We start from the raw sequence: 23,302 nt of genomic DNA, 5'->3' as shown, positions 1-23,302 counted from the left end.
TATGATTATTTAATTTTTTTCGAGATTTATCTTTGCATAATCTCTGCTAGCAAGCATTTTCATGCGTCAAGGACTGTAATTTCCAAATTAAAAAAACAAAAACAACTCACACTACACGCTTCCTCAAACAAGGACAAGTGTTTGTTTCTGGCGACTATGGAGTCTTTCAAATCCGGTGGGTTGTTGTCAGGGAAGAATGGTTCCAGAATCTGAAATACATTGGATATAAAAGAAATAGATCGAGGCTGACGATACATTTTTGCTGGATCTTTTTCTCAACCAGTAGTGGAGAGATCACTTTACATAAGACCGATTTTTGTAATCCCACAGACTGTAAGAATAAGAGGATTGCCATTATCACAGGTAAACATGCTTTAATCTATTTTTTAACTCGTAAACTCACAAAATCACACAATCAGAAAACAATTAGCCATGACGCTGAAATAATAGTTTCATATATATATATATATATATATATATATATATATATATATATATATATATGTGTGTGTGTGTGTGTGTGTGTGTGTATGTGTCTGTGTGTGTACCAGTATGTATCTGTATGTGGGTGTGAGTGAGATAGAAAGAAAGAGTGAGAGATAAAGAGCGTGTTTGTGTGCACGTGGTAATCATTTTATTTTATACATATCACGATTTTGATGGTGAAAATTGTAACAGATTCTAACATGCGTGTGTAAAACAGAAAAGAAGTTGTTATAGATCCCAGCAAGCGTGTGTAAAACAACGAAAATCCTAATAGATCCTAACAGACGTGTGTAAAACAGCAAAAGTCGTAATAGATCCTTAATAGACGTGTTAAATAGTAAACATCGTATTACATCCTAACGTAACAGGCGTGTTAATCAGTAAACATCGTATTACATCCTAACGTAACAGGCGTGTTAATCAGTAAACATCGTATTACATCCTAACATCGCGTTCAACAGCAATTTCGTATTACTGGCATTTCAAATGAACACTGTTTCAATTGTAGACAATTTTATAAAATAAAAATGACTGCACTGCAAAGGGTACAACATATTATATTACAGGCTCTCAAACAATGTGTAGCGTGTATATGCGCAATATAAATTCGTTTTGTTCATGCTATTGCAAAAGGACCAGTACTCGTGATGGCAAGGAGAAGAGAGTTGCATTGCTGTAACTGTCCATTTGCAGAATACTATTAGATATGAAGTTCACATGTAGTATGTAAAGAAAGCTAGTAATAGGGTAATTTAGCCTTTTTACTAACGTGATCAATGATGTGAAGACGTCCATTTGTGGCTGGTATGTCAGCTGCTACAATCTTGGCAAAGTCGGAATGGTTCACAAATATATGATGACCCTGAAAATATCCATATTGCAGAACTAAACAAATTTTGGATAAAGAATACAGAATGAGGGAAATCATTACTATAACAATAATAATAAAAATAATAATCTTTTTTTTAAAGAACAGGGTTGGGGGAGGGGGGAGGCACAATCATTCCATATAGCCAATGTTTAATTTTTGCCAATGAATACAGAATTACTGGCAAATCTAAAAATTATAAAATTATTCTTTGCAAACTGATATACGACTAAGTTGGAAACCTTTTATAAATCAAGGGTAATTTCATCATCCGTTGGACCAGATGATCATTTAGAAAATTTGCAAGGGCATAAAGAGCAACCATGTTACATTGATTGACAGATTGGCTTTTATCTGCAAAAGTAGCTTGCATAATGCATTCGTTCCGCTTAAACAGCCTAATTTCAGGTTCGTGAAACAAATTTGCACGGAGTTTGATAATTTATGGAATAAATCAAAACGATGACCTCATTTTATTTTATCTGTCCAATCGGAAGAAAACGTTTGTCAACAGAAAACGTATGATTTAAGTCAAAGTTTACCTCATTTTATCTTAAACGTCCATCGGAGGAATAACGTTGTCAAAAGACTTTAGTTTCCTTAATCCCCCCCCCCCCCCGCCCCATTCGTAATGTAGATTTAATAGACCGATATTGCATACATTTAATTCAAAATTACATTAAAGTTTTGACGGGTCAGACTATCTTTCACTCACTTAATCCGTGGTGTTCATCTCATTTTAACGTTGAGATCACTCAGCCTTTTAGATTGCCGATTGGATGATAATTTTTCTTCCAACCAGACTATTATAACCGTCTAAGGTTACACATAGTTTTGTAAGTTAGTTCGATTCATCTGGCAGTCAGATTTGGTATTGCACCTAAAACATACCATGAATATATTGATTTGTAAAAATATGATCACGAGTTTGGTCTGCAATCAACCCATAGACGTGTGTCTCTGTAACGCTTATAGATAAAAATGGTGAGTGTTAATCACCTGAAAGGTTGTCTCAATGTAGCAACAAACAATAAAGAACGAAAGTATGATGTCAAAATACTGGTTCCAATGTAATTGAAAAAAGTGGAATTCCCGTCATCCGGAGGATTGGATAAATATATTATTGTGCAACTGCTGTTCTGGTTTCTTTTTTTTTTTCTAGCCTAAATGAATGCTGGCCGTCATTAAAGATCAGCCATCCTCGCTCTTCTACGCCCTGTAATGCTCGGGCTAAGGCAACACTTTGAGTGAAGCGGGAGGGGCGAAGCGAAGCGATTTACTTTTGTGGCTTCACTGAGAGCGATGGAAAGCGAGCGATTCAAAGCGATTCATGCTTAATGTGTGACCATTTCTTTCAGAGTCTGCTGTGTAGACTGGAGAAAATGTGTGCATCGAGCGATGCCAGCGAAGAAAAATAGTCAGATCTCTTTCTCCGCTCTGTTTCGCTGATGATATGCCAATCACCTCTTTAAATTTGTTTTTTTTTTTATGTTCTCGCTCCGCTAGGTCCCACCCGCTTCGCCCGCAGTGGAGCCTTAGCCTTAGAATCTGCCTATAAATCCGCTACTAAAATAGTTGTGCCACTTTATGATTCAATGTGTAAGCTGTTCATACACACTTCCAATTATTTTGGAACCTGAGAAGTTCGACAACAGCACACACAGGTATGTTTTCATATTTACCCCATTTGTTGTCACGAAATGTAGGGAAAACCCATCATAAAATGTTGGAAATTTCTTGAATTTGCTGCCATTCTGTGCCGTGAGGTCGTCAGCCGTGTAGATGGCAAGCAATGTATGAAATCTGGATGGAATGGAAAAGGAAAACACATAGTGAAGCAGGTATGTGTGTGTGGGTGTGTGTGTTTGTGTTTGTGTGTGTATGTGTGTGTATGTGTGTGCATGTGTGTGTGTTTGTGTGTGTGAAAGAGAGTGAAAGAGAGAGAGAGAGAGAGAGAGAGAAAGAGAGGAGAGAGAGAGAGAGAGAGAGAGAGAAAGAGAGAGAGAAAGAGAGAGAGAGAGAGAGAGAGAGAGAGAGAGAGAGATATTTTAATCCATTGGATCTGAAAGAGATAAAGAATGCGCGAGCGAACGCGCGTCAAATAATATATGTATATTAATTTTGAGTCTTGAATGTGTTTGTGGGATTGCGTGTGTATGTGTGTGTTTGTCTGTCTGTCAGTGATTCTGTGTTTATGTTAGAGAGAGAGAGAGAGAGAGAGAGAAAGAGAGAGAGAGAGAGAGGGAGAGAGAGAGAGAGAGAGAGTTTCTCTCTCTGTGTGTGTGTGAGTGAGTGTATCTCTGTGTGTGTGTGTGTGTGTGTGTGATTGTGTGTGAATATATATAAATGGGTTGCTGATACTTTTTCTCATATAGTATATCTAATTATCCACCAAAGTGATATTCTTGTATTATGTATATTGCATAATGGCAGTAATAAAACCAAGATCGTACTTAGACTGTAAATATTCTGAATTTCTTTTTTTTTCTAAATCTTTTTTAGCCACTGAATTCAATCCATTGTTCATTGGCAATTGATTTTAAAAATATGGAATCACAAACAAAATTTGGTTGCAAGCGATGCAGATATTCAAGATTATTAACGATATGGGTGTTTTCGACTTATAGCAAGTATAATGTTTCCACAATGAGCTCAGAAATTGATTTGAGAGGAATAGGCATCGGGGTTATTCAATATTTAGAATCTCCGCTTCTTACGTCATTACTTGTATTTTGTACTTACTCAATAAAATTAAATATTATACTGTCTTCCTCTTTCCAGAAGGTCTCGGGGTTAATCAATTTTCCAAAAGACTTCATGGCGTCATCGCTTGGTGCCAGGAGGGTCATGGGAGAGTTCCGGAAGTTCAAGAACATGTTGTCATTCGGGATGGACTGGAAAAAAGACAAATGGTTTAATACCGTTTTGGAAAGTCTGGTTATTAAAGTTAATTTGGTAATCGGAATGTTTGATACAGCTGTAACTGTAACAAACTAATAATACTAATTAAACTCCCTAAAGATCTGAAAAAAAGTGTTAAAGAATGCGTACAAACCGCAAATCAAAGATTGCCAATTTGGCATTTTTGAAGCAATTAATCAATAAAATGACAATTTATTTTTAAAAAATATTTTTGCGTTAGAGAATATGTTTTGTTTATTGGCAATTTGGAGGCTGGGACGAGGTTGGGACATTTGATCAAAATACTCATTTTTAATAAATCAGATGAATACTATCAGATTATTATCAAATGAATACACTTTTCTCTTGATGTTTATGAGTATATTACTATTTGGCATTTTTCCCATATCACGGGATTTGAATTATTGTGTTGTTTTTTCCGTCTTCCGATTTTGGCATTTTACACAACAATCTATCAGGCACAACTCCAGTTTGAAATGAAGTGGGTAATGATTGATAGCAGCCAATGATGAGATATACCGTTAAGGCAATTAATATATCATTTGATAATATTGATAAGTGCAAGGTAACTCTAAAACCGCAAGAATTTATGCCAGTGTAAACTCCAATAAAATAGTAAAGATAAATAAACAGACATGAAAATCAACGACGCATTTTATTTTGCACAAAACCTCACCTATTTATTAAGCCATCAAGTGGCACGGAACTCAAATCTACATAATTGGCACAGAACAGTCTATTAGACTGCAAATAGTTAAAACCGTGCATTTTTTCACAAGCACCCATTCGTGTCTGAGTAGAGTGTGGTAAGAGTGTAAAGCAAACCGTTTAAGCTTCCTAGGGAAAGATAATCGGTCATGAACTTTGAAGTCTTTGTGGAAAAAAAAAACGATTTGTCTGTAATGCATTCATCACGTCGGCAACATTTTGAAATTTTCCTAGGAAAAATTTACCCTAGATCAAAGATAGTATTTTCTAAATGTAACTTCAACAGTTTTAGATGAATATCCGAGTAGAACTAATATCAAAACTAAAAGCAACACCAATAAAAGCATCATCAAATATAGATTTCCTGACAAAAATACATTTATGTGTCTCTAACTGCCGCCATAGTGTTCCTCTACTTGTGATTTTCTTCGACCTTCACCTTCCTGAACGGAAATGGGATTTTCCCCTACTAATAATTTCAGATTAATAATACGTTAACTAAGGATATCTTCTCACCAATCCTTATTTATTGCTGCATTTACGGCCGTTATCTCTAGTAAAAACGATACCATCAATAATCGTAGATAACGATAGAAAAAAATAAGTTGAACCAACTGCCTTGTAGCCGCGCTACCTCTGTCGATAAGAAATTATAATAGCGCCTAGTAGCCGCCCCCCCTCTCTCTCTCTCTCTCTCTCTCTCTCTCTCTCTCTCTCTCTCTCTCTCTCTCTCTTTTTCTCTCTCTCTCTCTCTTTCTTTCTTTCTCCCTCTCTCACACTCACACTCTCTCTCACACTCTCTCTCTCTCTCTCTCTCTCTCTCTCTCTCTCTCTCTCTCTAATGATTCAATGTTGTTTATTGCTAGGACCCCCTTGTGAAGTGCTTTGGATATATATCGTTTATCGCATTGAGCGTTACCAGTCCGTATAAATGCCCTGTATAAATGTTGAAATTAGTTTTTAAATTATTTTTGTTACTGGACATTGCACGATGTTAATGCTCAATTCATATTCATTTTTAAATACCAAACGCGCCGTGCAGCCTAAGATAGACTTAATTTTTATCGTTAGAGATAGTATTGGCCCCATAAAACGGTATTATGTTGATAATTTGAGCGAGATGCGAAATAATGATTTAAAGTCAAATGACATGAAATAGGCTTATAAGAGATTATTTTGACATTTTTTTTGTCTTCAATAAAACATGTAAACAATTCTCAAACTATTGTCAATAGATTCAATTTTGAGCACATAACCACCCCCCACCCCACCACCCTCCATTCCCCACATACCACTATTTTGCTTTTGTTTGAAAAGCAAAGTACGGTCGCAATGCAATGAGGTTTTACGGTAAATGTGATTATACCTTTATATTTTATCGCCGAGGATTGGATATAAACCAAAACATAACCTGGTCTTTTACGCACCAGGTTACCCAATTTTCCTTTCCTATTTTTATGATTGATATTTAACGATCATAGCATCAATCCGGTAATTGAACCACTTGCGAATTTTTCTATTTTATCAAAGCAGTTCGAGTGCACTTGTTACATCTCCGTGATTTAACGATAAGACTAATAACACAGTCGATACCAGTTAACCCGATAAACGTATGTGTGTGTATGTGTGTGTGTGTGTGTGTGTGTGTGTGTGCGCACGAAAGCCACAGTTCTTTGAGAAACACGTAAAGATATGAATAGTTTTTCCAAAATCCTTCCTATCATTTTTTACGGTGGATTCTGTCCTTTCCCTACCTTGGGTTTTAAAAAGAAAATGAAATGAAAAAGAAAAGAAAAAGAAATGAAGAAGAAAAGAAAAAGAAAAGAATGAAAATAGAAAACATAACGAGAGTAGTTTGACTATAGGAGAAATCATCTTGTGTATCTACTTGTTCCCAAGTCTTTCATTCAAAATTACGATAAATACCGAGTTGGGTTTGTCAAAATTGTACAACACAAGGAGAAACTAAATAAACACACAGAAAAAACAACAACAAAAGTAAGTAACATAAAAAGAAAAATATCAACCAAAGCAGACGGACGAACGTAAACAAGAAGTAAATAAGCAAAACAATAATATTATATTAAGGACAATTGTAGGTCAAACCTAAAAAGAAACAACAGGAAAACACCATTTAGCAATTCCGAATGTTGTAGAAATTGGATACATATACTAGTTGAGAAAATTCGATATCTGTGAAAACTATTTTAAAATGTGTGGCCGTTTTCTAAAGTTCTTGAACCTGTCAACGGCTATAACGCAGAAATCTCATATTTGAATTTGTTTACTGTTCTTTTTGCCTTACCAAAATATAATTTTATGCTTTTTTCTTTATGTTTATTCAATTTGATTGTTTTTTTTTTCTTTTTCCACGACAGTACGTATCTAAATTAAACACAAAGAGAAGTGTGTAGTCAATAATTTATATTATTAACATTATCAAATGTTGGTCCGATTGCTTTAAATTGATTTTGCTTTTAAGTTCATTTAGGTTAATTTTGGATTATCGTGTATTTCCAATAACCAGAGTTTTCATTAACCATGCTCGACTGTACTCAGAAAAGTATCAAACCCGGTAGGTTCCTTCATCATGAAAATTTTCCGTCAATAAAATAAGTTAACCCTTTACCGGAGGGAGTATTTTGTCATTCAACAAATATTTCCTTTACTGTTTTGATTGCAGATCGAATTCCAAAAAGAGAAGTAATAGCGAGACGTTTCTTGATTTTAAATTTCAATTTGCATGACAGATTCAGCTCACTTGATTTTATTTTTAAAAGGCTAACTGTAATGTCAGGTTAGAATAAAAATCGAACCCCACCTGTAAAGGGTTAAGCAAGATAAGTCAGAGTTAGAATACGAGATTTTTTTTCATCTCCAGACAGGTAGATTATAACAATGATAATAATAATAATAATAATAATAATAATAATAATAATAATAATAATAATAATAATAATAATAATAATAATAATAATAATAATAATAATATAATGAAATGTTGAATCTCCGTCAAAAAGTCAAAACGTTGCTGCCAAGTGGTGGAAATTTAACGAGCCGGTTTTGTTTACGTTTTACGAGGTCTGTAGTAAATTTCACTACCGATTTAGTTGTTGAAAAGAAAAAAAAGCAGAAAGTTTCAAGCATTGAAACGGATTTATTAGAGATAATAGTCTTTTCTGACTTGTTTTTTTCTGATTTATGGTGAGTGACCACAGTTTCATTGACACTTTTTGATTGAGCATGCAATGATAGATAATCCATTTGATAGAGCACTTGTTGTAAACGCAAAGGGAGCTTGTTCGAATTAACGTAGAATCGTATTTTTACCTGACCCTTTGTCTATTTTCAACACTGCAATACAAGTTAGGTTTATGTCGAATCCGGTGTGGCATGTGACAGGCCAGTGTCCTCTCCAAATTTTAGTTTTCATACGACAGAAATCAGGATGACATCCGACTAATGGGTCATTTCTAACATCAATTGCAGTAAGCATTTCAAAGCTAAAGATCCTGTAAATACTATTGAATGAAGCATAAAGTAGTATATAGATTAAAAAAATGAAAATGTCTTAAAACAGAATAAAACAAATCACACCCCTTCCCATCCCCTCCAATATAATACCAAAGAAGGAAAAACACCTGAGAAAATAGACACACAAAAATATGCCCTTTTTGGACCATTTATGCGTTAACACAAGATAGACTAGATCTATATCTTTTTTTTAAAAAAAACACCTCTTTTTCTTGAATTTCATAGCAGTAAAGACAAAATGATCATATTTTTAAAAAATTCCATTATTGTCAGGTGTTTGTCATATCCATGCCATGTGGAGACCGAGTTACGAAACATTTTCCTGTTCTCGAATCATGAATTCATTTATGTCAACGGAGTTTTGTCCTTTCCCCTCCCCCTTTCTTTCTCTTTTTCGCTTTCTTTTTCCAGCTCTCTCCTACCTTCTCTCATTCTGCAATTTTATATCTATCTATCTATCTATCTATCTATCTATCTATCTATCTATCTATCTATCTATCTATCTATCTATCTATCTATCTATCTATCTTAAAATGTATTGGTTTGTCTGTTTGGTATTTATCGAACGTGTGTTTCAGAATATGAATTTGTGTGTGTGAATCTGTAGGGGGTATAAAAGGGGGAGGAGAGTGGTATTTAAGAGTGAACTTTGATGTTTGCATTTATCATAATGCCTTTAGTCTTTTGTTATATCTAGTTTTCTGATTTGCGTCCACGCATTTTTGACAATCATGTATATAAACGTTTTAGATTTGTTTTATTTGTCATCGTTCACACTTATCAGTTGTTTTAAAATATTTACCTTATTTCTAATTTGTAATTCAATTAGTAAAATTGTCTACGACAGACGCCAGTTTTCTCGTCCAGATTATTCTAATAGATTTATCGAAAAGCACTGATATGGTAGGCTTTGAATGACATAATTAAATTAATATTTTCGTCTGGAATCGTAATATGAAAATTTAGGTCACAACTAAAATCTGGCAGTTTTTCGATTCCTCTAATACATTTGTTTGTCATCTCCCGTTGCTTCTACGTGATTATTGGAAAGCAGAACTTGTAAAATTCAGGGCTTTAAAATGTCACTTCAGAATTGCGTCAATTGACAAACCGCATTTTAATTTTATGTTTTGTTTTGTCCTGAAAACCTATTTGTTGTTTATAGATAGATTAAGATATCCTCAAACCTGATAGATAGTCAACAATTCAAGGATTCTATGGAACTTTTTTGAAATTTCAGAGTTAAGATTGTTTAAAAGCCGAGTTGTGAGATTGATCAGGTCAAAGTAACAAAAATCGTTTTGTCAATGCACGCCTGAGTTTCCAACGGATCCAAAGATACCTTATCACACCGTGTGACGTCATATCCGGGTTTTTTCCCATTTCTCTATTATGCCGGTGTATATTTCATGACAGTATATTTTATTTGGACTGGAATAAGTCGCTTTTACAAACTTGGAATTTCCTAGAATATAAAAGGACGAATTAATAAGGCAAACTTATGGCTGTTTCCTTTGAATTTTGGAAGTTAATTATGCATTATATTATTATCGTATTAGGTGTTTTTTTAATCTTTGAAGAATTATTGAAGATTCAATTTTTCAATCTTAATGAAATCCACCTGACATGTACGTGATGAAAATACCTTTTGTAGCATAAAGCCTAAATAGGACCAAGGAGCATTCCCTAGATTTCAAATTTTGTTTTCCAAATTGCTCTTAATATTAAAACTGACTTTTACATAGTAAAAAGGAACTGTAAAAGTGAGAAGGACTGCTTTTTCTTTTATCTGTTTGTGTCACAAAAGCAACGTTCTACTCGGATCATAACAAAATAATGTTATGTCAAATCTTTTCAATGAAGGTTGATAATCGACTTTATACAAAAGATGCAAATAAAAATTAACTTTTTATGACAAGAAGCTGGTGCAAAATAAAAACCCGAAAAGATTATGTTGATAAAGTGCCAAACAAAGCAACAACAGAACGGTAAAACCAACAAAAGTCCAAAAGCAGTCCCAAATAATAGCCTTCTTTAGACTAAGGATCAAACCCGATACTTCCTAATTACCTGTACTCATAAAGCCCGAAACTAGTCCAAATTGTAGATGGGCTGATCTTTTAGAGAATCGTTTTTGTTTTGTTTTGTATTTTGTTTTTTCCCCTTTTTTTCTTAACGTTTTGTCTGGCACTGTAACATTCCCTCCTCTCATTTTCAAGGTCTGACTTTAATTTACATATTTAGATAAGAAGTCACTAGGGGGCGGGGATAAATTTTAATAACCTAGGGTTTATTTTTAAGTGCGTATTTTTTTAATATTTGTATTTGGGAATCAGGTTGTTTTGTGCATCAAGCAGGGCAATATAATAAAAAAAATAAAAAATTCGTCATTTCGCGCAGCAAGTTAAGCGCCGACGTTATGTCCTTTCACTTTACTCCCGATATTGATGATTAATCCCAATGCATCGAGCATTGTGACTTTTTGCATTTGCGTCTATCTATATTAAATCCTACTTATTAACCAAAGAATTGTGTGCAAAGTTTTGGTTATCCATTTTATGAATCACCTAAAAGGCAGCTTTAATTTCTTTAAGATCATATCTGCTTAACCCTCTCCTTAACAACTACAGGAAAATCGTCACAACCGTTACGACAACCAACATTTTTCTTATTCAAATTTATCTTGTACATTATAAAATTTAAAGAAAATGAACAGTGTGTTGTAGAGTAGATATGTTTTGCTAAAGAAATTATTTACTGCAAGAACTTACTGTTATTGTGTTTGAGTGATAAAAAATATTTTTGTGTTAGTTGGGTGTGAAGTTATTGGGGAAAATCCTGAAAATGGCTGGTAAAGAGAGAGAGTTAAATAACTATCTTGTGTTGTAACTACAGTAGACATTTCTACCAGTTAATTGCCATGCCTGTCGTACTCTTGAAAACCATGCACTAAATAATTTGGCCAAAAATCTAGTCCTTCAAAAATCGATCGATTTAAATGACCATCATCTTGGCAATGACTCTCAAATTCAAAGCTGGAACCTCGCTCCCAATTCGTCAAAAATATTAAAACTCAAAACTTCAATGACTCTCAGATCTAGAACATTTGTCAAGTCATCTCAATATAATATGATATGGTATGTAACCCAGCGTCACAATGAGGTAAGATGTCCAGGTAGTTCAACCACTAAAAAAAACAAAAAAACAAAACAAAAACAAAAACAAACCCCAAAAACAATAGCCATAGCTAGTTCCATAAAGTGACAAATTGAAAATCCCACATTTTTTTTGTTTATTTCTACTACAAAACCACTTTTTGGCATCATCAGTTTCACTGTGACATTATACTGTACTGAGACAATTTGTGGACACACCACAAAGGCAGAAAAATTACTCGATATAAATATATCTGTTGTCAATAATCCTAAATCTGCCTTCACCCCCAGGTTGAGTGTATAGAACAAAGAAAATGTTCACTAGCTCGCCGACAATTTTATCATTATTATCACTTGCCATTGGGCATAATTAGCTTGGGTATAATCAATAGTAACATAATAATAATACTAATAATAATCAATATCGCTTTTCTTCTCTTTTTCGTATTATTTCCCTTTTTATTCGTTCTTTGAGATGCGGGTGTTTGGTCAGTGTTAATAGCCAGCATAAGTCAGTGTCTGAAATTGTGTTGTACTGTTTTTTTTTAATGTACTGGAATGACATCGGAAATGTACTATTACTACTACTACTACTACTACTACTACTACTACTACTACTACTACTACTACTACTACTACTACTACTACTACTACTACTACTACTACTACTACTACTACTATACTACTACCATACTACTACTATACTACTACTACACTACTACCAATACTACTACTACTACTACTACTACTACTACTACTACTACTACTACTACTACTACTACTACTACTACTACTACTACTACTACTACTACTACTACTACTACTACTACTACTACTACTACTACTACTACTACTACTACTACTATTACTACTACTACTACTACTACTACTACTACTACTACTACTACTACTACTACTACTACTAGTACGGCTATGTGGTCTAGTGGTGTGGCACTCGCTTTCGGATCGGAAGGTCCTGGGTTCGAGCCTCGCTCGGCGCATAGTTGAGTCCTTGGAAAAGGCACTTTACTCAAATTTTCTCACAATCACCATCATCATCCATCGTGGCTTGTACTCTTGAGCACCTTGCCGGTCAGCTGTCTCCTTGAATCACGATCTTCTGTGGTGCGCATGAAATCTGCGTTGCTTTTTAAATCACTTTTGGCCATTCTTAGCATATTTAGATATGTCATTCTTTGTCAACCTCTAGCTCTCATTCCTTCGATAATCCCAAATGTTACCAACTTTTCTATTCCGTCTCTTCTCCACACATGTCCCAGAAACCTTAACTGCCTCTTTCTGGTGGTATCGATCAACATTCTTCCATTTCTCACCTTCTCCAACGCTTCCTCGTTCGTATACCTGTCTGAGCATGATAGCCTCAACATTCTTCTATACATCCACATCTCAAATGCCTCTATTCTCCTCGTACATTCTTTGTCCAGTGTCCACGTTTCACAACCATATAAAAGTGTACTTATAACATATGATTCCACTACTTTCATTCTGGTCTTCAACTTTAGGTTGTTGTTTGACACAACTGGTCGCATTTTATGGAACACGTTTGTGCTATTGCTATTCTTTGTTTTATATCCTCCATGTCACGTGCGTCACGGGTAAGGATAGTGCCTAATAAATTTATTTATTTGTTTGATGGTCTCTCCTTTACTTGACAAGTAGAAGGTCGTGTTGTTGTCATTCTTTGAGACCACCATGCAATAGGTTCCTTTAACATTTAATTTCAGGCCCATCTCTTCGCTTTTGCACACCAGTATATCTAAAATTTTCTGCACGTTTTCTGGAGAGTAGGCCATCAGAGCATCACCGTCTGCATTCTTATGCTATTCATATTCTGTCCTCCAACGACGACACCTTTCATATCTTCAATTTCTTTGAATATTATTTCACTATATATGTTTTTTTTTAAAAAGCGGAAGTATAAAGGACCAACAAACAAAACTATGTCTAACTTTAAACGTTTATAATCTGATTAATACCATTTAGTGAGAATTACTCATAAACGCGGATGGCAATAAACAATGACAAAGACCCGAGTGACGTCAACTTTATTATATATCTATAATAAGAGAATATAAGTATCGCGAAGAGAGCCAGACTCGGGATCCAACTGACACGGCACCCTTCGCCTGGCTGAGAGAGATAGAGAGAGAAAGAAAGAAAGAAAGAGAGAGAGAGAGAGAGAGAGAGAGAGAGAGAGAGAGAGAGAGAGAGAGAGAGAGAGAGAGAGAGAGAGAGAGAGAGAGTTATCAGCCGCACTAGCCACTGAGCCATCCTGTATTCATCTGGCATTACTCCATACCCTATATTATTTCTCATCGTTAGTGAATACTGTGCAGCATAAATACTAACGAAAGAGTGAAAATGGAGAGGCTTCGTATGGGAACAAAACAGACAATGGACGTTTCGGGCACAAACCCTTCGTCAGCACAACTGTACACAAATAAACGTGGAAAACAAATAAAATATAATGAAAAATAAGTTGTATACAAAGCCATACGAAGCCTCTCCATTTTCACTCTTTCGTTAGTATTTTACGATCACCGGCTCCAGGCAGCCCCTACAGTTTTCTACTTTTGCAGCATAAAAACGCAATGTGTATTTTTTATTGTTTTTTTATTTAAAAAAATAATTTTTTTTCTTATATAAATACTGGCGATTATGGATGTATTGCTCGATCCATAAAACGGTGAAGTCTCCATATCGAATCGTCTTCTCACAAAATTGGAGAAATAATGCATCGTAAAAAAGTTCAATTTTGCCCCTGAGAGACAGATAAAGTGAGTAAATGTGACTCATATAATATAAGGGAACAACACATAACAAACTACGTCTCGGCCTTTGGCTTGCCTCAAGTAAACACGATATATGTTATAAGTCTTGCATTGTCATAATGGTTAGAACATTACAAGTAAAAATGTGTGTGTGTGTGTGTGTGTGTGAGTGTGTGTGTGTATGTGTGTGCACGGGAATGAAAGATATATATATATATATATATACATATATATATATATATATATATATATATGTATATATAATATATATATATATATATATATATATATATATATATAGAGAGAGAGAGAGAGGACTCAAAGGACTGAGTCCGCAAAAAAACGTAGTATAGAGAAAATTGTAGCGCGAAGCTATTTAATAAAACTTATTTTCATTTTTTTCTCTAAATTATTCACATACTTTTCTCATACATTAAATTAATGAAGACAGCACAAAAATCACCGTATGACATCAAACCACAAATTGTGATTAATATATATATATATATATATATATATATAATATATATATATATATATACATGCAGGTCTAACATGCGAACTCGTATATGGGCCTAATTTAATATTGTTGTAATGGACAATATTTTGCGTCATTGTTTTGAGATTTCCATCACAACAATGGGCCCATAAGGAATTGGGCTATCAGACCTGCAAATAAGTGTGTCGGTATTAACAATAATTCAGCTTGTTAAGTACTTGCCTCAATTGCAAAGTGACTAGTAGTTGTAGGAATTATATTTTCTTTTTGCTGTTTTCTTGTTTTTTTTTTGTTTTTTTTTTTTGTTTTTTTTGACATTTTAATTCAAATCAGTTATGACTTGAAAACTGGGTATGTTTGAATGGCGGAAAGTACTTTTGAAAGAGAGTATAACCTTATCTAAAGTCTAGCAAGATTTAATATGTTGTGTTTAATGCAGGATCCGTCATCACTAGGATGAACCTCGACAGAGATGACGGACTCCTATTATAATAAAGCCGAAGTCAACATGAAGTAGTCACTAGTTGTACCAAAAAATAATTAGTCTCGAATATTGTATTCTATATCTGAAAAAAAATAATTCAATAAGCTCTAGACCTATTATATATAACCATCATAATAACCTGTAATAACTGTTAATAACCAACAATAATCATAATGTGTTTATTTATCATCTACGTTTCCACGACAACTATAAAGACCGTTAACACAACGTTTATAGAGTTTTATCTTTCTTCTTCGGACAATATGCCAGAGAACGTCGTGGTATTAAAGATTTATGAATTGACCTGCAGGCTAGTTTGTTAGTTTGACAATATATTATTGACCAAAAGCCATATGATAACAAAAATACAAGTGTTTTGTTTATTTCCCTGAAGAAAACATCAAATTGAGAAATTAGGGAGCAGACACTGGTGTAATATAAATACATTATTATTATTATTATTATTATTATTATTATTATTATTATTATTATTATTATTATTATTATTATTATTATTATTACTATTATTATTATCATTATTATTATTATTATTATTATTATTATTATTATCATTATTATTATTATTATTATTATTACTATTACTATTATTATTATTATTATTATTATTATTATTATTATTATTATTATTATTATTATTATTATTATTATTATTAAATTATCATTTTCAAAAACTGCGGTCATCCCACTGTTTTGGATGGAATTTGATGTTTGATAGCGTGACTTTATATAATAGTTCAGTGTGAATTAAATATCATTTTGGGTTATTATCAGTTGTTCTGCATGGCGATGGTATTACACTCCTAGGCTCTAATGAACCACAGTAATCAACCAAATATGAACAGCCAATTTTAAGGTTAATTGCTCTATCAATTCTGCCTTTCAATGACAAAAATACATTTTTCAATTTTGGCCAGAAAAAAGTAACTTTAAGTGGCACGAGCCTCAAACTGGTAATAAAGAGCAATGTGGTCTAGTGATATGACACGTTCCTTCGGGTCGGAAGGTCTTGGGTTCCCGCTCTGAGTAGCGCATATTTGATTCTTTGGAAAACTTTTCACATTCTCTCACTGTACTCAGGTGTAAATTGAATGCCTAGCTGTTAACAGCATTGCCTCAATCCAAAAACAGGCGTCATGTCTCGTCCTATATGTTAAATGTTGCTGTTGGCTATGGACCTCTTGTAAAGAGCTTTGAACACGTTTAGTGGAAATTGCCCTTTATAAAAGCTCATATTTTCGTTTGCTTTTTTACTTATGACGAAAGAATCTGTGCTGAATATCAAATCTATGGTACAGAATTGAAAAAAAAAATGCCAAAGAAAAAACCGCAAACAATTAAAAATAAAAAACTAACGGGACAAACATATAAACAAAAATAAAGTAACAAAATTTAAGCAAAGAAATCGAAACAAAAAAAATAGTATTCAAACAACAGCACCTCAATTAATAACACAAAATTGTAATGATCAAAACAAACAAAAAAGTAAATCTCCATCACTCCCCCCCCCCCCTTTTAATTTGTAGCCATGTTCAAAGAACAGGCATGGAGGCGTCTAGAACTGGTCGACCGAATGATTGATTTGTTTGGGATTTCTTTTTTTTTTTTTGTTTTTCGGTTGTTTTTATTTTATGTTTTTGTTTTTGTTTTTGTGTTGTATGTTTTTTTTTTTTTTTTGGTATGTTTTTTTTTTTGGTTTGATTTTAAATGTTTTTTGTTTGTTTTGTTTTTTGTTTGTTTGTTTTATTTCGTGTTTTTATTGGTTTGCTTTTGTACTTGCTGTTAAAACAAAAACGAGGCTAAAATCAATAATCGATTAGCAGTATGTAGTGTGATTGGAGAACTGATAGTGATTATAATAGGTTCTATACTCGTCTTCCAGCGAAACTAGTTTTGAGACGGCACTGAATCGAGCCTGTATCGCATCGATAATATATATATATATATATATATATATATATATATATATATATATATATATATATATATATATATATATTTTTTTTTTTTTTTTAAACTAAGCAAATTTAAAAATAAGAAACAAACAAATAAACAAAATTTGAAGAAAAAAAGTAGATTTTTAAAATAACAATATGACATAATCTAGAATTATTTATTGAACTGTAATTCAAAATGATGATAACTTTATCAAGTCTTCGAGACTTGAAGTCAGCATTTTTCGGAGTTAGACAATAATAAAATCTGACATTGTGACTCAAATAATTTAGATACATTGTCGTAACATTACAACACAAATCATATATATATAGACGATCATGATTTACCTCTAGAAGCCTACGTTTCGATAGCTCATATGGTAGACAACATGCCTCACAGGCAAAGCAGTCGTATTACTATTATTACTATTATTATTATTATTATTATTATTATTATTATTATTATTATTATTATTGATAATAATAATAATAATAATAATAATAATAATAATAATAATAATAATAATCATCATGATATAATTATTTATTATTTTTTCAGCAATTCTTAAAACCCATAATATCATTATGAGTTAAATAAATATGATATAATTACTCCAAAGTAAACGAAGATGAATCTCATAAAAATGCTCGTGAATAAGCCCAAATTTGCGTTGACTGACCTTGCTTTATCGGAATTCGAAAAACTTATGCATCAATGATTTTGTAATATAAATGTGCATATTTAATGCTGGGGAGTGATTGCATTTTGCAACGTATTTGACGCTGTTGCTCATGTTCAAGAAGCACAAAATTGCCCTTAGCATGGTCTTTATACATACGCACATCAAAATCTTTAAAACTCACAGACACAAACACGCATCACACGGACACACACACACTAACACTCGCACGCACACATACGCACACACACGCACATACACAAATACAAACACACACACACAACACACACACACATTTTCTCTCTAATCAATATGTTGATAGTAGGACAACTATTGAATTAGAGACGATCTCATTTTCCATCCTTCATTGATTTTATTCTAAAAACTCTAATCTATACTATATAATATATATATAATATATATATATAATAATAATATATGAATCTATATAATAATAATAAGAAGGATAGAGATATGATATAGTAATGAATGATAGATAATGAGATATGAAGAGAGAGAATGAATAGATGAAAAGAAGAAGAAGAAGAAGAAAGAAGAAGAAGAAGTAAAAAAAGCAGAGAAGAAGAAGAAGAAGAAGAAGAAGAAAAGAAGAAGAAGAAGAAGAAGAAGAAAGAAGAGAAGAAGATAGAAGAAGAAGAAGGAAGAAGAAGAAAAGAAGAAGAAGAAGAAGAAGAAGAAGAAGAAGAAGAAGAAGAAGAAGAAGAGAAGAAGAAAAAAGAAGAAGAAGAAGAAAAGAAGAAGAAGAAGAAGAAGAAGAAAAGAAGAAGAAGAGAAGAAGAAGAAGAAGAAGAAAGAAGAAGAAGAAGAGAAGAAGAAGAAGAAGAAGAAGAAGAAGAGAAGAAAAAAGAAGAAGAAGAAGAAGAAGAAGAAGAAGAAGAAGAAGAAGAAGAGAAGAAGAAGAAGAAGAAGAAGAAGAAGAAGAAGAAGAAGAAGAAGAAGAAGAAGAAGAAGAAGAAGAAGAAGAAGAAGAAGAAGAAGAAAGAAGAAGAAGAAGAAGAAGAAGAAGAAGAAGAGAGAAGAAGAAGAAGAAGAAGAAGAAGAAGAAGAAGAAGAAGAAGAAGAAGAAAGAAGAAGAAGAAGAAGAAGAAGAAGAAGAAGAAGAAGAAGAAAAGAAGAAGAAGAAGAAGAAGAAGAAGAAGAAGAAGAGAAGAAAGAAGAGAAGAAGAAGAAGAAGAAGAAGAAGAAGAAGAAGAAGAAGAAGAGAAGAAGAAGAAGAGAGAAGAAAGAAGAAGAAAGAAGAAGAAGAAGAAGAAGAAGAGAAGAAGAAGAAGAAGAAGAAGAAGAAGAAGAAGAAGAAGAAGAAGAAGAAGAAGAAGAAGAGAAGAAGAAGAAGAAGAAGAAGAAGAAGAAGAAGAAGAGAAGAAGAAGAAGAAGAAAGAAGAAAAGAAGAAGAAGAAGAAGAAGAAGAAGAAGAAGAAGAAGAAGAAGAAGAAGAAGAGAAGAAGAAGAAGAAAGAAGAAGAAAGAAGAAGAAGAAGAAGAAGAAGAAGAAGAAGAAGAAGAAGAAGAAGAAGAAGAAGAAGAAGAAGAAGAAGAGAAGAAGAAGAAAGAAGAAGAAGAAGAAGAAAGAAGAAGAAGAAAAGAAGAAGAAGAGAAGAAGAAGAAGAAGAAAAGAAGAAGAAGAGAAGAAGAAGAAGAAGAAGAAGAAGAGAAGAAGAAAGAAGAAGAAGAAGAAGGAAGAAGAAGAAAAGAAGAAGAAGGAAGGAAAGAAGAAGGAAGAAGAAGAAGAAGAAGAGAAGAAGAAGAAGAAGAAGAAGAAGAAGAAGGAAAAGAAGAAGAAGAAGAAGAAGAAGAAGAAGAAGAGAAGAAGAAGAAGAAGAAGAAGAGAAGAAGAAGAAGAAGAAGAAGAAGAAGAGAAGAAGAAGAAGAAGAAGAAGAAGAAGAAGAAAGAAGAAGAAGAAGAAGAAGAAGAAGAAGAAGAAGAAGAAGAAGAAGAAGAAGAAGAAGAAGAAGAGAAGAAGAAGAAGAGAAGAAAAGAAGAAAAAAGAAAGAAGAAAGAAGAAGAAGAAGAAGAAGAAGAAGAAGAAAGAAGAAGAAGAAGAAGAAGAAAAGAAGAAGAAGAAGAAGAAGAAGAAGAAGAAGAAGAGAGAAGAAGGAAAGAAAAAAGAAGAAGAAGAAGAAGAAAGAAGAAGAAGAAAAGAAGAAGAAGAAGAGAGAAGAAGAAGAAGAAGAAGAAAGAAAATAGTTATAATGATGGACATCTTCTCATCATATTCATTTCCATTATCTTAAAATAATCAGTGTTTACTGTCGATTTTCATAATTTGACGTCTAGCCATTGATCGTATCCGAGTTTTTTATTGATCATATGTATAATATTAGTATGGAGCAAACGTGTGATAATCAAATTACCGGTTCTAGTCTGACTGGTAGTGTAATGCAAATCTTCCGGAGCACTGCATACATACCTTATGCAACTAATCTTCTGGTTTCAGGGGGATGGCAACTTATTTTCTAGGCCCAATTAAAGCAGGTCTACAGTAAAGATCATGCATTTTTGCTCTTTTACATCGCGTAATCATAAGTATACATGCCTTTACATTCTGCTATTAAAATAGTTGTGCCACCTTATGGTTTGATTATAATTTGAAGGACTGGTTACACACTTCCATTGAGTTTTGAACCGGAAGAATGGAAGGTCTGACGTCACGACTTCGGCTTCTCAATTGATAAACGATCTACATAATAACTCTTTCAATTATAAACGCGCCTGATTTGATCTCAATGATTGGTCATCATCTTTCGTGACTTTCTCTCCTCTCAACGCACAGAACTGAGCTGTCACACTGTAAATTCATCATCATATGTAGTAGGTATAGAAAACTCTGCTTAATCTCTAGCACCATCATTCTGAACATCATTGATCACTACTTCGATAACCATACGCGTACTGCCAGTTTGGCTTTTTTAAAACAAAGTTCTATAATCTTGGATTGCGTATTCCGGTTTGTTTTGGTTGTTTGTCAGTTGCTGTTGTTGTTGTTTTTGTTTGTTTTTTTTTTTTTTTGGTTATTTTTTTTCATTTTAACAAAAACGTTTAATTTCAACCATTTAATAATGTAATAAACTATTTATCAAATTAAGGTGGGATAAGAAAAATAAGAATCGTTTTCATTTTTATATGCCTTTTAGCAGAAAGATAGAAGATGGAAAAATTCGTCTTTTTTCCAAATCATTTATCTGTGACTTGTTTGGCATTTTTTGCAAACTAAGTCTGGCAACTCTGATCTCACCCTCTATCACCACGCGCGTGATTTCTTGCGATGCCATGTTAGTGATTACAATGATGCTAGCGCCACACTTCAAACTTTCTTGATCCTTCCCTCTCGTATAGTAAACTTTTTCGAAATGAACTAGTATGTATTATGGACAGAGGAGGGAGAGAGAGAGAGAGAGAGAGGGTCAATATTCTATCACCCAACAACTCGCTCACCACGTTATTTTCAAACTTTAGTCTTCGATAATCAAGTTCTCGTGATCTGGTGTCATTAATAATTCTTCAACCAATCGTTAGCTGATCTAATGTTCCAGCTCGCACATCTATTCTATCAGATAAAACGTATACAAAAACATATAAGTGTATGTGCCCTCAAAAACTCTAGCCATCATGACTAGAGCAGTGATAGGACTTTAATTTAGAGCATTTGATAGATCAACCCGCTTGTGCCATTGTATCTAAAACTATTTAACAGTCTGATATGACAAAAAGTATATAAGCATTAGATTTTAAAGAACACAACTCTTGTAACGCCCGTCAGTTTTACTCTTGTGATATAACCATGCAGTGATTTGAATTTTAAAAACCAATATAATAAAGCCGATTTTTATTCTTTACTAGTTCTATGATGGAAAGCCACATTGTGACCCATCGCCTATGACTGATATTAGGTCGGGGCAAAACTAGTGCCTAACCAATAAACTGGCGTGCTTCTCGAAGTCACAGGTTTGAGAGTTTTTGCCAAGATGAGGGTCATTTAAATCGATCGATGTTGGAAGGACGAGTTTTCTGGCCTAAATGTTTTCTATTGTTTTTTTAAAAAAAAATTATGATGCTATCTTCTTTCTTCTTAAAAAGAACTTGTCCAAACTTTAATATTTTTAACTGCTAGTTCATTATTCAGTCATCGCGACATCACTCCGTTTAAAGGTACTTGTAAAGTTCCCATCTAGACATGTCAGGCATTTTTCTTTAAATAAAAGTAATTACTTTACAAAATAAACTATTTCTAAAAATCAAATAGCGATTTATTTTTTATCAACTTTAAGTGCATTCGTAAAACCAGCCGAAGATCTTGTGTAAATCACCAACCAAATATATGTCTATAAACTTAATAGGACATTTTATAAGAGTTAAATTCATGTGTTGTTTTTCAGCCGCTTGAAAGTTAGTTGACTTATTGTGACAACTGACTCCAGCTGGTCAATAAGTGCATGACAAGGTGCTATAAATTCTTCACAAACACAGATCATCGGGTAAGTATGCCATTCATTCTTTTTATCAAAATAACTTCTGTTATAATCTTTCTCCATTAATTTTGTGAATAAAAGAAAATCAAATAAATCAATAATTTGATAACAAGATAGATTCATAGATTTCAAATCAACTAAGTGATTATTTAGATACAAAATAAAATGCACTTGCACTTACAATTTTTAATTTGCATTTGATTCTCAATCTATGTTTCCATTTTATATAGCATAGCGTTTTCATAAATAGCATTAAACATACCTATTAATGCCATCAACCTGGTACTCAACCACTCCTGAGTGCAATGAAGTAATGCTTGTTAAATATATTATCTAAGGACACCATCAGGCTATTTGGACATGTTCAACATTATTCGATTCTTAAAAAACTAGACAATACACCACACCGCTCAGATGTTCACACCGTCGACAAATTATTGCGAAAAACACGTAGATAGAAAGATAGATAGATAGAAAGATATATATATATATATATATATATATATATATATATATATATATATATATATATAGATAGATAGATAGATAGATAGATAGATAGATAGATAGATCAGATATAAAATTATAAAAACAAAAACCATGAAGCAATAGTGCTCAGTTTTTTTTATGAAAGGAACTATTTATAAAGTATTTCAAGTATAATTTTAATACTTGACATTATTCTTGAAATATTATATACATAGATAGATAGATAGAACGATAGCTCGATAG

At 33.1% G+C, this 23,302-nt stretch overlaps 2 protein-coding genes across 4 annotated transcripts in view; one reads left to right on the top strand and one right to left on the bottom strand.

The window, feature by feature from the left end:
• The window catches only part of LOC144975069 (stabilin-2-like), a 140,391-nt gene that overhangs the window by 20,016 nt on the left and 97,073 nt on the right, over window positions 1-23,302 (bottom strand). For both annotated transcript variants that reach the window (XM_078918761.1, XM_078918762.1), the window contains exons 26-29: window positions 4,097-4,248; window positions 3,037-3,157; window positions 1,256-1,348; window positions 111-209 (exon numbers count right to left, since the gene is read on the bottom strand). In XM_078918761.1, coding sequence (XP_078774887.1) covers window positions 111-209; window positions 1,256-1,348; window positions 3,037-3,157; window positions 4,097-4,248 — 465 coding nt within the window. The remainder of the gene's footprint in view (window positions 1-110; window positions 210-1,255; window positions 1,349-3,036; window positions 3,158-4,096; window positions 4,249-23,302) is intronic.
• LOC144975071 (somatostatin receptor type 4-like) overlaps window positions 7,996-23,302 on the top strand; it is a 52,247-nt gene continuing 36,940 nt past the window's right edge. The window contains exons 1-2 of one of the 2 annotated variants that reach the window (XM_078918763.1): window positions 7,996-8,188; window positions 22,478-22,576. The gene's annotated coding sequence lies outside the window, so the exon portion shown is untranslated. Of the gene's footprint in view, window positions 8,189-21,470; window positions 21,683-22,477; window positions 22,577-23,302 lie in introns of those variants that run through there. The other variant, XM_078918764.1, reaches the window with a different exon arrangement.

This window comes from Berghia stephanieae, chromosome 6 (assembly GCF_034508935.2).
Source record: "Berghia stephanieae isolate SIO BIC M18660-M18661 chromosome 6, UCSD_Bste_1.3, whole genome shotgun sequence".
NCBI classification, from domain to species: domain Eukaryota; kingdom Metazoa; phylum Mollusca; class Gastropoda; order Nudibranchia; family Aeolidiidae; genus Berghia; species Berghia stephanieae.
The sequence above is the reverse complement of the archived record's forward strand: the minus strand, read 5'-3'. Positions and strand labels throughout refer to the sequence as shown.